Source organism: Elephantulus edwardii, unplaced genomic scaffold, assembly GCF_000299155.1.
Source record: "Elephantulus edwardii isolate Elephantulus edwardi_28Jun2011 unplaced genomic scaffold, EleEdw1.0 scaffold00102, whole genome shotgun sequence".
In the NCBI taxonomy this organism is placed as follows: Eukaryota; Metazoa; Chordata; class Mammalia; order Macroscelidea; family Macroscelididae; genus Elephantulus; species Elephantulus edwardii.
In genome coordinates, this window is record NW_006399852.1 from 9,398,678 (window position 1) to 9,413,207 (window position 14,530).

Below are 14,530 nucleotides of genomic sequence, written 5' to 3' on the forward strand. Positions count from 1 at the left end.
CACCATAGATTTCTTTTAAAGCAAATCTGTTTATAATAATTAAATTATGAAACTCTGACAGTATTTACAAATGGTTACCAAATACGTTGGTAGAAAAAATAATTCAGGTATTTCAGTTCTCTTTCAGGATCTGCCAGTGAAAATGGCAAACAGTTTTGTCTCTTTGAAGACATTAATGACCACCCAGAGGAGCCCCTGATGGAAAGCGTATTATTCTAAGTGTTCCAGTGTCACAGCTTTAGACCCTCGACATTCCTCTTCAAGTTCTGCAGCTCCTTTTCCTGTCTTCGTTTTTCCAGTTTGAAGGCTAGCTTGTTGGCTTTCTTCTCCATGCGCCGTTCCTGGACAGGAGCACACCCACATCAGTCACATCTTCAGATGGATTTTTACACACACCAATTCCCGTTAATCCTCCGCTGCCTGCTCTAAGGCACACAGCTGAGGTTGATGCACTCACCTTGCGCTCTTCTTTTATAGCTTGCTTCCTTGCTCTTTTATCGTCCTTGCTTTCATTTCTAGAACGCGGCTGGGTTGACACCTTAGGCAGATCACTGCCATTAATCATCTGCATTCGCTCCACTTGCTTTGCTGTGAGCCCTTTCTTAGGTAAGACATTGAGAGGTATTCCTGTTTTAGAAGATAACTGGATTTGTTTGGGCTGAAATAAAGATAAAAGGTATTGAGTTACTCATTCCAATTAACAAATAGTGCACTAGTGACACAGCGCACTAGCTTTTGCTAATGGTGTCACTAGCCACAAAGGGATGATGGGAGAGAGAAATATGTACATTTCTTTTCCAACAATGGACATTTCTGATAGCTCAGGACACTAGCACTTACCTTAGGTTGATCTTTGATAAGCTGTGGATGGTTGTATAAATTAGAGTATGTGCCTAAAAAAACCAAAACCGTAATATATCAACATTATGCACAAGTATATTTTCAGTTCAGCAAGGTTATTTCTGAAGTCCTGACCTCAAGCTCCCTGGGAACACAATACAAGAATGGCGGAGTAAGAACTTTTACAATCAAAGACTTAAGAGTCTGCAAGGAGACAATGCTTACTCTGAAGCTAACAGCCAAACAACGATGTAGGAAGAAAAACAAACTTTATGAAAACCCACCAAATAAACAAGAGAATCAAAATTCACTTATGCTCAAAGAAAAAAAAAACACCCAAACTTGTTTCATAGTTCAACAATAGTGGTGAACTTCCTCAATTTTAAAAAAAAAAGGTCTTAAATGATGTACAAGTCAGTAATAAGACAACTCTCCCAAAGCATTTTCACAAGTTCTCTAAAGGCCTTATCTGTTAAAAATACATGCATTTTAAAGAAAGCTGACATACTTAATACTTCAAAATTATTATCATACATCCAGACTTATGGGCCCATTGAAACCAGAGAAGTCCTCAATCTATGGCCTTGAGATAAACTTTAAACCTTGAACTGAAACTCTCCCCTTAAGTTATCTTTAAACCAAACAAGAGCTTAGCTCAATTAGTGAAAAAAATGCTGGCCTTGAGCATTACAGCTTTTAAAGAATTATCTGTATTAGATCAAACTGACAAGAGTAACCCTGAAGCATAGAGTTCATTCATGAGGCCACTGAGTCTAGGCCAGTGGTGGTGAAATCACCTGGACAGATAGCAAGGAAGATGACATCATGTGAACAATGTCATGGGATTGTACAGAAAAAGTTTTTTGCTGTGTACACATTTTTAAACCACAAATACTCCAATAGTCCCATGCTACCTTTAACAGTAAAATAGGCACGAAGATACTTACTACAGATAGATTCACAGTCCCACTTCTCCTTGACTTCCTCAAGAACTACGGTGACAATCTCTTCTTCCTCAGACTCACTGATCTCATTCATTAGCAGGTTGTGGTCTTCAAAGGGTTCCAGAGTATTCAGTTTTACACAACTTTTGAGTTTTTAAAAATCAAGATACAGGAGAAAGAAAACCAAACCAAAACATTCATTTTTATATTGCATGTAATTAAACAATAAAGAGCTAAGAACAGCAGCATTTTAAAAAACCCAATCATGTGCCCCGGTCACTTCGTACTAAAGCGCCACCTAGCCCTGCCTCTCCCCTCCAGTGTGTTTTGGGTATTCATTCAGCTGACTGGCAGGGGAAATCTGCTTGTACCTCTGCAAGGGACATTAAACAAAATGGTAGCTTTTCCGAGAAAACAGACCAAAGCTTTCCTAAGAAAGCATAACTTTTATTAAAAAACTTAAAAGCTTATGCCCATCTACTTCTTCAAAGTATTCAACAGCATGAAGCTATTAAATGCTCAAAGCACGTAGTCTGTTCTACTGTGGGGGCCCACAGACTAATGAATAGATGACACTAGTCCTTTATGGCAGATTTATGGAGATTCTTGTGTTTCTGTAAACCAAACCCTTCTAACCCCACCCCACCCTCATTTTGAGACCACATGGTACTTAACGAAGGAAAGAGAACGCATATATCAATTACCACTGATAATGTGGTCAGGGGGGCTACAGATGACAATGGAGTCCTGGCTCTGACAGGCAGCCAGAAGCATCACCTTATTTCTCCAACTGGAATGTATCCTCAAACTTCTACTAACCCACAGGCCCTTCTCAGGTCAGAGTTACCGGGAAAGGAATTCTCGGTATGTTCCCAATGCACTGTCCTAGTTAGCTTCAGATTCTTTAATACTAATGTGTGAGTAGACACAATGAGCCACGAGTCAAAGTTTATTAAAAAAAAAGGCACCATTCTGACCTGAATAGACAGGGTAATATTAAGCACAGGTGAATGGTGATTAACTTTATAAAACACAATTTATGGGAAGGATTGAATGAAATATACGGGGAATGAAGGGAAGTGTGAAATCCAAGGTATAAGAATTTGTATGGAAACCAATACAATTTTTTTTTTAAAGGCACTATTTTCTAAATATAAATTCTAACTAGGAATTTCTTTTGACTCCAGCTACATCAAGATTGGTGGAAGAATCATCAACAACCTGCGTTATGCGGATGACACACAACCCTGCTTGCTGAAACTGAGGAGGATCTGAAGTGCTTCCTGCAGAAGGTCAAGGACTGCAGTCTTCAGTATGGACTGAAACTCAACATCAAGAAAACAAAGATTCTCACCACTGGGCCAATTGGCAGTATCAGTTTGGATGGTGAAGATTGAGATAGTTAACAATTTTAGTTTACTTGGCTCCACAGTCAACACTATTGGTAACAGCAGGCAGGAAATCAGGAGACAAATTGCATTGGCAAAGTCAGCTGTGAGGGACCTCTCAAGAGTACTGAAGAGCAATGGCATCAGGCTGGAGACTAAGGTGCGCCTGATCCAGGCTACAGTCTTTGCAATTACGTGCTATGCATCAGAGAGTTGGACAGTGAATAAGGATGATACAGAGAGAACTGATGCCTTTGAGTTGTGGTGCTGGAGAAGAGTGTTGAATATACCATGGACTGCTAGGAGAACAAACAGGCTTGTCCTGGAGAGGTTGAATGAAGCTAGAAGAACAAACAGGTTTGTCCTGGAGAGGGTGAAGCCAGAATGTTCCCTGGAGTCAAGGATTCTGAAGCTTCGTCTGACATACTTTGGGCATGTTGAGTGGAGTGGTGGGAATGAGTGTGTCTGAGACAGCAAGGTTGGCACAGGATAGAACGGCATTTAGGGCTCTTGTACCTAGGGTCGCTATAAGTCGCAAGCGACTCGATGGCACGTAACAACCACCACCACCATCACTGAACTACAGGCCTGATGTTAATAAACCACCCAAAGCAGGAAAAGCCATCTTACTCCTCTGCCTTCTCCTTATAGTAGTCATTCAAAAGCTCCTGTAACCGACTGCTGTCCACTTGAATGGAACCTTCCAGTTCAACATTATCCAAAGCTCCAATCTCATCATCATCATACTGCTCATAGAACTGAAAGAGAAAAGGCACCGTGATGATGAAAAGCATTCACTAAGAGCACAGCATCCAAATGCTATTTTTACGTTAATTTTACTCCCACATGAGACTTAAGCACTATCACTGTATCACAAGTTTGTATAAAACTATTAACTGCACTACCACTAGGGGATAAAGCAGGGGAGGGTGTAGTACTCTACTTCTGTTACGATTACAGTCACTGAGATTACAGCCTATGGAAACCAGGTCTCCGAGTTCAAGACTCTGCTCGGAACAAGCCTTCCCATACTCCCCCACCAGACTGACTAAATTAGAACTTACATTTTAAATCCCTGGGTGATTCTTACAATCATGTTAAAATAGGACTTTCAATCACTATATGTGGGATCAAAACCTCAAACTCCCTGCCAATAAGTCAATTTCAACTCATAAGGGCCCTCTATCACGTTTCTTAGGACGCTGTAAATCTTAACAGGAGGGCACTGCCAGCCATCTCCTGAGCAGTTGCTGGTCGATTTGAACTGCTGGAGACAAAAAAATCTTTCATTAGCAGCAAAACATACCATGGACGACTATGTATGCCACCAGAGCCCCATGTCTGAGGTGGCGGTTGTCATGTGCTGTTGCGCTGGAACTGACCCACAGCTGACCCTCCAGTGGGTTTTCAGAGGCAGTAAACTGCACTGGAGGAGGCTGTCCATCGGAGGCAGAAATAGGACCTGCTATGAAGTCCTGTCGGAAACCAGTGGGGTTTGCCAGACTCCGAAATAATCTGAGGGCAACAACTTGCTGAGTTATCTTATGATCCCAGCTACCTTAACACAGTAGCAGCGACTGAACACCGAGCAACACTATCTTTTGCATATAATGAAAATAGGAAACTAACAAGGAGATGGGGGAGATGAAAGGAAGGGGTTGTTGTTAATGAGCTTTTCCATTTCCAGGGAGATAAAAGTGAAAACACAAATATGAGAGGCAGTTATTCTGTTCGCCATGGAGAACAGTGTTAAGAGATTTTTATCTCAGTAGAACATTTCTTCACAATAAAATTCTTTGGTTATACCAACTAAGAAATACTCTAACTCAATAGCCTCCTTCTGTCAATGAGGAAGTTTAGTTCTTTTTCAGATGTTTATTATACAATTCAAAATCTGCCAAAATCGATAGACTTATAAAAAGTAACACGAGTGGTGTATCTTCTGAAGAGTGAGATTATTTATTTGTATGTAAAAAGGGGGGTAGAGAAAAAAGTGTAACAATGAATGAATGAAAATCCAAAATCTCTGTAAATGTTCATTAAAGTTAATAATTTTTTTAAGGTATTTGATACTTTAAACAGGGAGTTCTGGTGGCCTAGTGGGTAAGGAGTTGCACTGTCAACTCAAAAGCAGTTGGTTCTATTCCACCAGCCACTCCAAGAGAGAAAGATAGGCAACCTCTTTCTGTGTAATTTGTAGTCTCTGAAACCGACTGGAGGGTCAGCTCTAAGTTGGTTCCAACTTGATGGCAAATAAAAACATCAACATAAAAGTAAACAGTAAATGAAAAAGTTATCTGTCCCTTTCAGGGAGAAAAAGAAAATTCTGTTCATCACTTACTGAACGGTTTGAATTCCTACTTTTTGTCAGATACATTTTAGAACTTTAGACATCAGTGAAGACTTAAAGAGGCATAGTGAACCCATCCAGAAGCCTGCTGTGGGAGGCTGGATTACTGCCAGGACTGTGGACAGGGACACACGTCTGCCACCATCTTTGAGATGGGCCCCGCTGTTTGACTCAGTCCGTCAAGAGATTTGGCTGCTCTGCAATGCATACCTTGCCCTCATTTTTTTTAAGGAGGACGTTTTCCCCATTATACAAATATGAGTTCATCCTGGTTTTGCTTTCTCAGCTAGGACTGCACCAAGAACCCTATGAAGCCCTGGTCTGCAGCGGTTCAGAATTAATATGTCAGGACTCTTAAGAGGAAAGTTGGAATGTTTGGATCGCAACTCTTTCAGCCCATGCACACACGTCCCTTCTAGAATTAAAGCTGGGGGGAAGGTGGTGGTTATTTACCGTCCAGTTAGACTCTCCAGTGGGTTTTCAGAGGCAGTTAATCACATGGAGGACTGGCCACTTTTCTCCCACGGAACTACTGGTGGATTCGAACAACCTATTTTTGGGCTGGCAGCACAGTTCTTTACCACTAATTCACCAGAGTTCCGTTAAGCTAGGGTAGTTTTATGAAAACCCAGGCTGCTCCAATACTGGAAGTTTCTGGTTTGGGTCCCAAGCACATATTAAAAATCTACTCAGATTCAGTGTGAAATGGTCTCCATTTTGAGTTTTTACCTTCTCAAACCTGTCATCGTGCAGGGTCAGCTGCTCATTTCTCCTCATGACCGAGGAAGTCATGGAATACTCAGTGAAGCGACTTTTTGTTTCCTCTTCCCAGAACAAGTAGTTTTCTTCAGCTCTATGAGGTCTGCCTGGGACAAAACTATCATCTTCATCTGACAGCAGGTCTTCTGAGTCATAGTCCACACTGCCGCTACCAGAGTTCTTCTCTTCATCCATATCTTCCCATTCGCTGTCATCTTCAGCCTCACATTTACTAAAGTCACAAAGAGCAGGAAATTGGTAAAAACAACCAGAACAACAAATCAAATACCATGTAACTAACCCAAGTAAAGTTGGAGGGTATTGAAGGAGGTTATGTAGGCAGGAATAACAAAATGGTTTAACTAGTCCAGTAAAGCAGAAAAGCAATAAACTAGTAATTAGGAGACAAGATGTTAATCCATCTCTCAATAGCTTATAAAGAGAGCCTTTTGTCTCACATTTCCTACTCTAAAATGAAGTTGTCAGTTGAAATGTTTCTGAAGGTCTCTTCCAATTACAATACTCTATGATTAACACCCCAAAAGAAGCGAGTTAGCTTCTAAACAAATCACACATACTGTGTACCAACTACTCCTTCCGCTCCGCCTGCAGGCCCATTGGCCTTAAGAATAAAATCATCTTCAAGCTGATTATCCGGATTATCAAAGTCAAAATCATCATCAAGAGCTGCGACAATGTCAGGATCAAAATCCAGTCTGGGTCCTAGAGAGAAAACAAAACTGAGCATGATTTATTTACTCAGCAAACATAATCTGAAAATCTGTAACATGCTATGTTCCAGCTATGTCCTAAAATAAAAGAATGATTATGAACTTTAGTTCTATGAAGATTATGAAGTTTAGTTTAGGAGACTAGGCAGGAAGATGGACAACAACAAAGCAAATATAAATAAACACACTTCCTTTTTCAGTACCACTGACAAGAACATTACAGATCTGCAATACTGTATTTTGTCTATTTACCAATTATCAATGCTTTCAACAACATGAAGGAACTTTGAGCTTTAAATTCACCTTTAAGAGTCACTAAAATATTTGCATATTGTTAAATTTTCAGTCTTATTTCAAACTATATTTTCATAAATCCCAGATATGATTCTCCAGCATTTTGGCAGAGCTCCTACGGATCTTCACAAATCATTACTGCTTTACTCTCTAGCCAATTCTTTCTAAATTCTACCTCTGCTTTTGTGATGTGCCTTTCCACCAGGTCAGAACCAACTCATAGCTGACCCTCCAGAGGGTTTACAGAGGCTATAATCACATAGCTGGAGAGTGCTCTTCATTTTCCGCTGGAGCAGCTGGTGGATTTGAACTCCCTGCCTTTGGCTTGGGAGCACAACTCCTATCACTAGGTCGCCAGAGCTCTTGTTGTTGTTGTTGTTGAGTGCCGTGGAGTTGCAGGCGACTCACAGCGACCTCAACGCTTGGGTGTCTCTCATCCTCTCTCCAGGTTCATAGGGTTCCAGAGGCAAGCTATTACGGAAGTGGATGCCATTCCTCCTTCCAAGCTTGTTTAATCGGGGAGCTCCACCCCCCAGAGCTCTTAGTGCATGCTAAAATGTGTATGTTGTTGTTACTGTGTACCACTGAGTAGGAACCGATTCACAGCTGACTGTCCAATGGGTTTTCAGAGGCAGCAGATCACATGGGAAGAGAATGGTCATTATTCTTCCATGGAGCACTTGGTGGATTCAAACAATGTGCCTTTGGGATTGCAGCACAGCTTCAATTCCCTCTTGCTTTTGCAGTTTCCTATCTGGAATGTCTTTTTCTCCCCACCACTCTCTTCCTACCAGTCTACTTCTGCTTAAGACACAACACAGACATGATCTAGTAAGCTTTACTCAACTCCCTAAGACAGGAGTCGGGGGCCCTTGCAGGCCCAGTACTTGTCTATCTGTATCTTCATCAAAGTTTTCTATCTACTGTCTATCCTACTCAACTGATGGCAAATTTCTTGAGGTCAAGGACTACATTATTTTTCAGCACAGCTCTACCCGCTGGAAAAAATGAAAGTAACAAAAACATACCTGAAACAGGAGCTGCTTTATTTAACAATCCAACATCTTCCTCAAAGTCTGACGCGAACACGGATGATGGCAACTTAATTCCAGTACTCTTGAAAAAGAAATCACACACAGTGATTAAGTGTAGACACGTTTCTGAGTTCCTACATTTCGTTAAACAGTATCCCCAACAAAATTCATGTCCATCTGTAACCTTACAATGTGCCCTTATTTGGAAACAGGGTCTTTACAGATGTAGTTAAGAGGTGGTCTGACTGATGCAGGGCCGCTCCCTAGTCCAGGGACTGGTGTCCCTGTAATCAGGTCACGGAGAGACACCGGGACAGAATTCTATGTGAATGTGGAGGCAAGAGGCCGGAGTGATGCATCTCCAAGCCAAGGAATGCCAATGAATGCCAGATGCAAGGAGACAGGCACTCTGAATAGCAAGAAGGAACCAATCCAGCTGACACTTGATTTTGGAACTCTGCCTTTTGGAGCAGTGAGACTAACTGCTGTTTTAAGTCAACCAGTTTGTGGAAATTTGTGGAAGGCAGGCCCAGGAAACATAATGCATAACATTACCCTTGGTTTTTTCACATGAACTCACGTTAACATATTTCAAACAAGTATATTCCATATTCACCTCAAAAGCAAACTCCTCCTAGTAGCTCAAAGCTTTTCCCACTACATGATTCCATTTAATCCTACAACCTTGTGTTGTGGGGTAACACAACATTTTAGTGACATAGCAGAAAATAGGAAGGGCTTGTTGCCCTGAGAAAGGTCATTAGTGAAAGTTCCAGGGTTCAAACCATGGTCTTGTGACTCCACCACTCTGTAGTTCAGATATCAAAACAAAATCTTGTCCCTCTTTCACTAGTGTTTTCATTTTCTAGGCTACTGTAACAGTCTCAAAACCTGAGCAGCTTGTAGATCAGAAATTGACTGTCTCACTGTGAAGGAGGCTGAGAATCCAAGAGCAACGATCTGCTGTATTGATTCACTCTGACGTTTTGAGGGAGAATCTGGTACATCTCTCTCCTAGCTTCCACAGCTCCAGCATCACAAGATGTTGTCTCCTGGAATCTTTCATATGAATACCAGTCATATAGAATTAGGGCCCAACCTCCAGCATGAGCCTCTTGTTAACCTAACTGACATCATCTCTGAAGGCCGTATTCCAAACAGGGCTTAATCTTTTTCAGAAATCCAACTTAATACACAACCACCAGAGATAATGTAATCTCTAACAATGACATAAACTTTTTTGTGTAAGTTATCTTAAATCCTAGAGTGGACATAAATCATTCCTCTCCCTTCTTAAGCCTCTATGAACTCTGGTATACACTGATTTCACTCCATTCCCTTGGGTACCATCATCCAAATCATGGTCAGCCAAGACATAGATTATTGCAACAGCTGCTTACTTAGCTAGTGCACATCACTGAATCCAATCTACATACCACTGCCAGATTAAACTTAATATTTTGTAGTATGTGACTTTCCTAAACTGAAAACAGTTCTTGCTCTTTTACCCCAGATTTAAACTCCTGACTCTCAAGGACCTGTACAGTCAAGGTCTACTCTATCTAATGTTCTTGCTATCAATGTATCACCTCCAGGCACTTCAAGTCCAGTTCCTCACTGTCATGTAATAATGCAAAAATTCTTTACTGAGTCTGTGTGCTGGACACCGTGAAGGCTCCAGTACTAACAATTCTACTTCTAAAGCCATTCTTTTGATGGAAATATTCCTCTTCCCTGTTAGGACCCACTCTACTGGCAGCTTAGGTACCCCTGCCCACATGAGGTCCTTCAAGACAGCTGTTGTATAATTTTCCTGGGCATGAAATCCTCATTGGCCACACTATATCATCTACTTTAGTATGTGCTAGCACGTATGGTCTGATGGGCCTGCACACTTCAGTTCCCTTTCAACTAAAAAGTAACAATGGAAGGTAATAACCAGGAGTTCTTGGTTTCTGGGTACCTCACCAGCCAATCCCTTCTCAGGCAGCTGCAGACCCAAACCTGGATGTAAGCTCGCAACTGTTCACTTACAGGATCAGTAAAGGTTCTACGCATGCATCAAGCAGCCACTGCTTCCGAAGCAAGTTTCTTGGTAGCCTAAACATGGGTAAAGATTTGACTTTTCTTCTATGGGGTCTATGCTTTTTTAAGGTTCTCGGTGACTATCTAACCTTGAAATTTAAGTTTAAGAAAAGGAGTATCCACTTGTATTTAGTGAGTCTGTTGTTGTTGATTGCCCTCGAGTAAAGCACGACTCCTAGCAACCCTATGAACAAAAGGTCTGAAGCCCCTCTACAACCATCAACATTTATCGAAGTTCAAAGAGGTTCCAGAGGCACGTTATTTAGGAAGTGGATGCCACTCCTGTTTCCTACCACCTGTCACAGTAGTGAGTTTACCTTTGTAAATATTTTTTTAAACTCTGAAAATTAACCAAAGCAGCAGATATATGAGTACAGTTTTTCTCTCATATTGCTGTTGAGCCAGAACCATCTCACAGCTGGCCCTCCAACAGGCTGCCAAGGCTGTATCCCACACAACAGGACACTGCCCAGCTTTCTCCCTTAGAGCTGATGGTGGACTCGAACCACCAGAAAGGCATGACCTTTGGGTCAGCAGCACAGCACGCCATGGACTATGCCATCAGAGCCTCCTTCAGTACAGTCTGTTGTTAAGCACCGTTGAGTGGGAACCAACTAATAGCTGGTTTTCCATTGAGTTTTCAGGGGCAGTAAATCGCATGGGAGGAAACTGCCTATCTTTCTTATGAGGAGCAACTAGTAGATCTGAACCATGTGCCTTTGGGTTGGTAGCACAAGATCTTGCCACTAAGCCATCAGTGCTCCCCTAGAGCAGCTTTCTGTTGTTAGGTGCCATCAAGTGCGACACACAGCAACCCTATAAACACCCGACCTGAGCCCTGCCTTATCCTATGCCATCCTCATTTTTGCGCAAAATAAGCTGAAGCTAGACTTATACTGGTTAATACTAACAAGCCAGAGGTTCTTCTGACTTTATTAAAACGTTCCTTCCTAAGTAAAATAAAGAAGTTAAGCCAAGGCTAGACCCCATTCCCCCTTCCCTCAATAGGCTTCAGAAGTTAACCAGCGAGAAGCAAGCACCCTACTACCGATGCCAGGGGCCTGCAGGAGGAGAAGCAGGGGAAGCTGGTTGTAGATGACAAGTGGTAGTAGGGAAGGCTGGAACACTACAAGAGAAGCAGAAGCTAGGTGAGGGAGCAGCAGTGACTATGATGGTGCTTTTCTTTGGGAGGACACCCTGAGACCAAACCTTAATCAAGGTAACCTGAAGAACTATTACCACTTCTTTCCAAAGGAAGACTATGTTTAGCCAAACAGAATCTGGGAATAAGAAAGGAGACGGGGAGGCTGGTGCCCTTTTACTTTTCCCCTTCTGTTCACACATCCAATTAGCCTTTATCTTTTTTTTGTTGTTGTTGTTCAAGTGTCTGGTAACAAGGACGAGTCCACTGAACCATATATCTTGCTGTAGAGAGGTAAGAAGTAGGGCGGCCAATACAAAGACACAAGGTTTGAATCTACTAGTTGCTCGCTGCGAGAAAGATGGGCACTCTTCTCCCATGCAATTAATTGTCTCTGAAAACCTGCTGGAGGTTCAGTTACAAGTCAGTTCTGACTCAATGGTACACTAACACCTTTAATAAGTACAGAAACTATCCTGTAACAAGTACTGTGTGTAGTGCAATGCAAATTTCCAGTAAGAAAATCTATACAGAATGAAAAAGAAGAAAACCAAGGCACACAACATAGGCAGGTGTAATAAAATAGAAGAAACAGAACTTAAATCAATGGCACTCCAGACTGTATTTGTGTGAAAAGAGCAGCACGTATTTTATTGCTGTCCATTTCACCTGTTCTCACGGTTCAGCTGCAGCTTTTACACAGGTGTTAAAGATCTGAACATTCACAAAGGTTAATATTTTCAGCTGCTTTTCTACCGAAAAAGGCTGCTTAATATAACCCTATCTATTAATATAAAGTTCTAAACCTGTCAAAAGGCTTTTATTTTTGACACTTGACACCAGAAAACAGGTGGTGCTCTTTCTCCTGATAGCACAGGAGCAGCGCCCGCACACACACACACACACACACACCCATTTTAATATATATATATATTAAGTGGAACCATGGCTAGCTTTGTGTCCTTCATGCTGTCACATTCTTGGCCAAAATGCTTAGAAACAAACTATCCAAGGACAAAACCTACAAGCTGGTTCCCAGGGAAGGACAGAAGGATTAATGGAAATGACAATTACAAGGAGGAAGTGGGAAATGTAATTACACCAGGTATTATAATAAATCCTTTTTTAAAAAAAAGTATATGAAAGATTGGATGGGAAACCAATTAGCTTTGTAAACTCTGACTCAAAACACATACAGATAACCTACTCTCAGCACATAAAAACCAAGGTGTTATATCTTGATTTAAAAATTTCATTCATCTTTCTCCCCAACACTTTATCATGCTTAAATGGCAGAAAGATCTTACCGGAATCAGTGTTTCTTCCGCATCCTCTCTCCTGCTGTGTGCACTGAAGCTGCTGGCGGGAATGAGCTCTGAGGGCCCAGAAGGTTCTTTTAAGTGCTGCAGGTAGTCATAGTCATCATCAAAGAACACACCATACTTCCTCTGTTCTGCTCGCCTTTCTTCATCATTTACCTTGAGGAAGAAGTAAAATGGAATTAGCACCTCTTCTTATAATGTTATGGAAACAACAGGAGGCATACAAAACATGGAGGCACTGACTAATAGCAATTAAAAGAATTTTTACAAATTCAGAATTTAAACTTGTCAAGTAAAGATGCTTTCTTCACTCAGACAAAACAAGCATGCCTGATGTAAAAATCAGTAAATGTAAAAAAAAGAAGGCATGTTAAGTCTCCCTAAAAGCAGGTGTTTGAGCACAGATGCTCCTGACCATGAATTACAAGTGCTAACAGGCCTCTTCCCCTTCAAAACCAGCTAGTGACACTGAGTGGCACCCACCTTCTGTGTCGGCAACAGGACCCTCTGAGGAGCAGTCTCATCTGCAGCTAACGGATCTCTTTGGCTCCGATGGACCAAGTGAAAAGTCACAGCCTTCTTCTTCTCTATAAAGGGCTTTTTCTTTCTGTGAGGCTTCAAAGGAAGTGAACAAACCATTAAAACAAAATGAAAGAAGAGGATGAGGGAGAAAGTGAAAAAGATTACAGTCTACAAGGTCACTTCAATAAGTTCTGCGAATGATCAACCTATCTTTAAAACTTAAATACTTCTAAGGGATGCTGTGTCAACTAAGCTCTACAAAATTCTACTTTTCTTCCTTCACAGACATGTGTTAAGTACCAACTCCGTGAAGACCCTGTTATGGGTGCTGGGGATAAAGCAGTGGACACGTCATACACAGTCCCTGTTTTTAGTGACAATGAAAATTAAATCAAGATAATGATTTGAGATGAAGAAAACAATGACCCCACCACAAGAAACTCAAAGTAGACAATTCACAGCAGGTTAGGCATTTGTCATACAAGCCACTAAACAGAAACACAGACAGCTAATAACAATGAGCTTCATCAGCCTTAGTGGAGTGAGATGTGGCCTTTCCTGTTCTCGGGTAGTTGGTGGTGGTGTGCAGTCAGCTCCTACGCATAAGTACTGGACATCCTGTCCAAGCCTGTGCCATCTTTACAGACTGTTGTGCTTAAGACTACTGTTGGAATCACTGTGCTAATTCATTTCATCGGGTCTTCTTCTCCTTTACCAACTCTCAATTTTTCCAAGCATGACGTCCCTTTTCCAAGGAATGGATTCTTATGATAACATAGCCAAACCAAATCTCTTACTTAAAAATATTTGGTCTACACTTCTGCTAATGAGAAATCTATATTTGGATCAGGAGGCAGTCGTCAAAAGAGAGCAAGGAAACCCTGCATGGTTTAAAATTGGGAAGGATATACACCAGGGATGTGTCTTATCTCTATACATTTTCAACCTGTATGCAGAAGAGATTATCTGGGAGGTTGGGCTATGTGAGATGTGTGGCGCGTCAGGATTGATGAAGATTCATCAATAATCTGCGTTATGCAAATGACACAATCCTGCTTGCTGAAACTGAGGAGGACCTGAGGTGCTTGCTGTAGAAGGTCAAGGACTGCAGCCTTCAATA

General features: G+C 41.5%; 1 protein-coding gene across 1 annotated transcript in view; it reads right to left on the bottom strand.

The window, feature by feature from the left end:
- Nucleotides 1–230: 230 nt before the first annotated feature.
- The window catches only part of LTV1 (LTV1 ribosome biogenesis factor), an 18,152-nt gene continuing 3,852 nt past the window's right edge, over nt 231–14,530 (bottom strand). The window contains exons 3-12 of the mRNA XM_006891681.1: nt 13,372–13,503; nt 12,874–13,044; nt 8,335–8,422; nt 6,860–7,004; nt 6,252–6,513; nt 3,803–3,930; nt 1,788–1,927; nt 841–893; nt 458–658; nt 231–341 (exon numbers count right to left, since the gene is read on the bottom strand). Coding sequence (XP_006891743.1) covers nt 231–341; nt 458–658; nt 841–893; nt 1,788–1,927; nt 3,803–3,930; nt 6,252–6,513; nt 6,860–7,004; nt 8,335–8,422; nt 12,874–13,044; nt 13,372–13,503 — 1,431 coding nt within the window. The remainder of the gene's footprint in view (nt 342–457; nt 659–840; nt 894–1,787; nt 1,928–3,802; nt 3,931–6,251; nt 6,514–6,859; nt 7,005–8,334; nt 8,423–12,873; nt 13,045–13,371; nt 13,504–14,530) is intronic.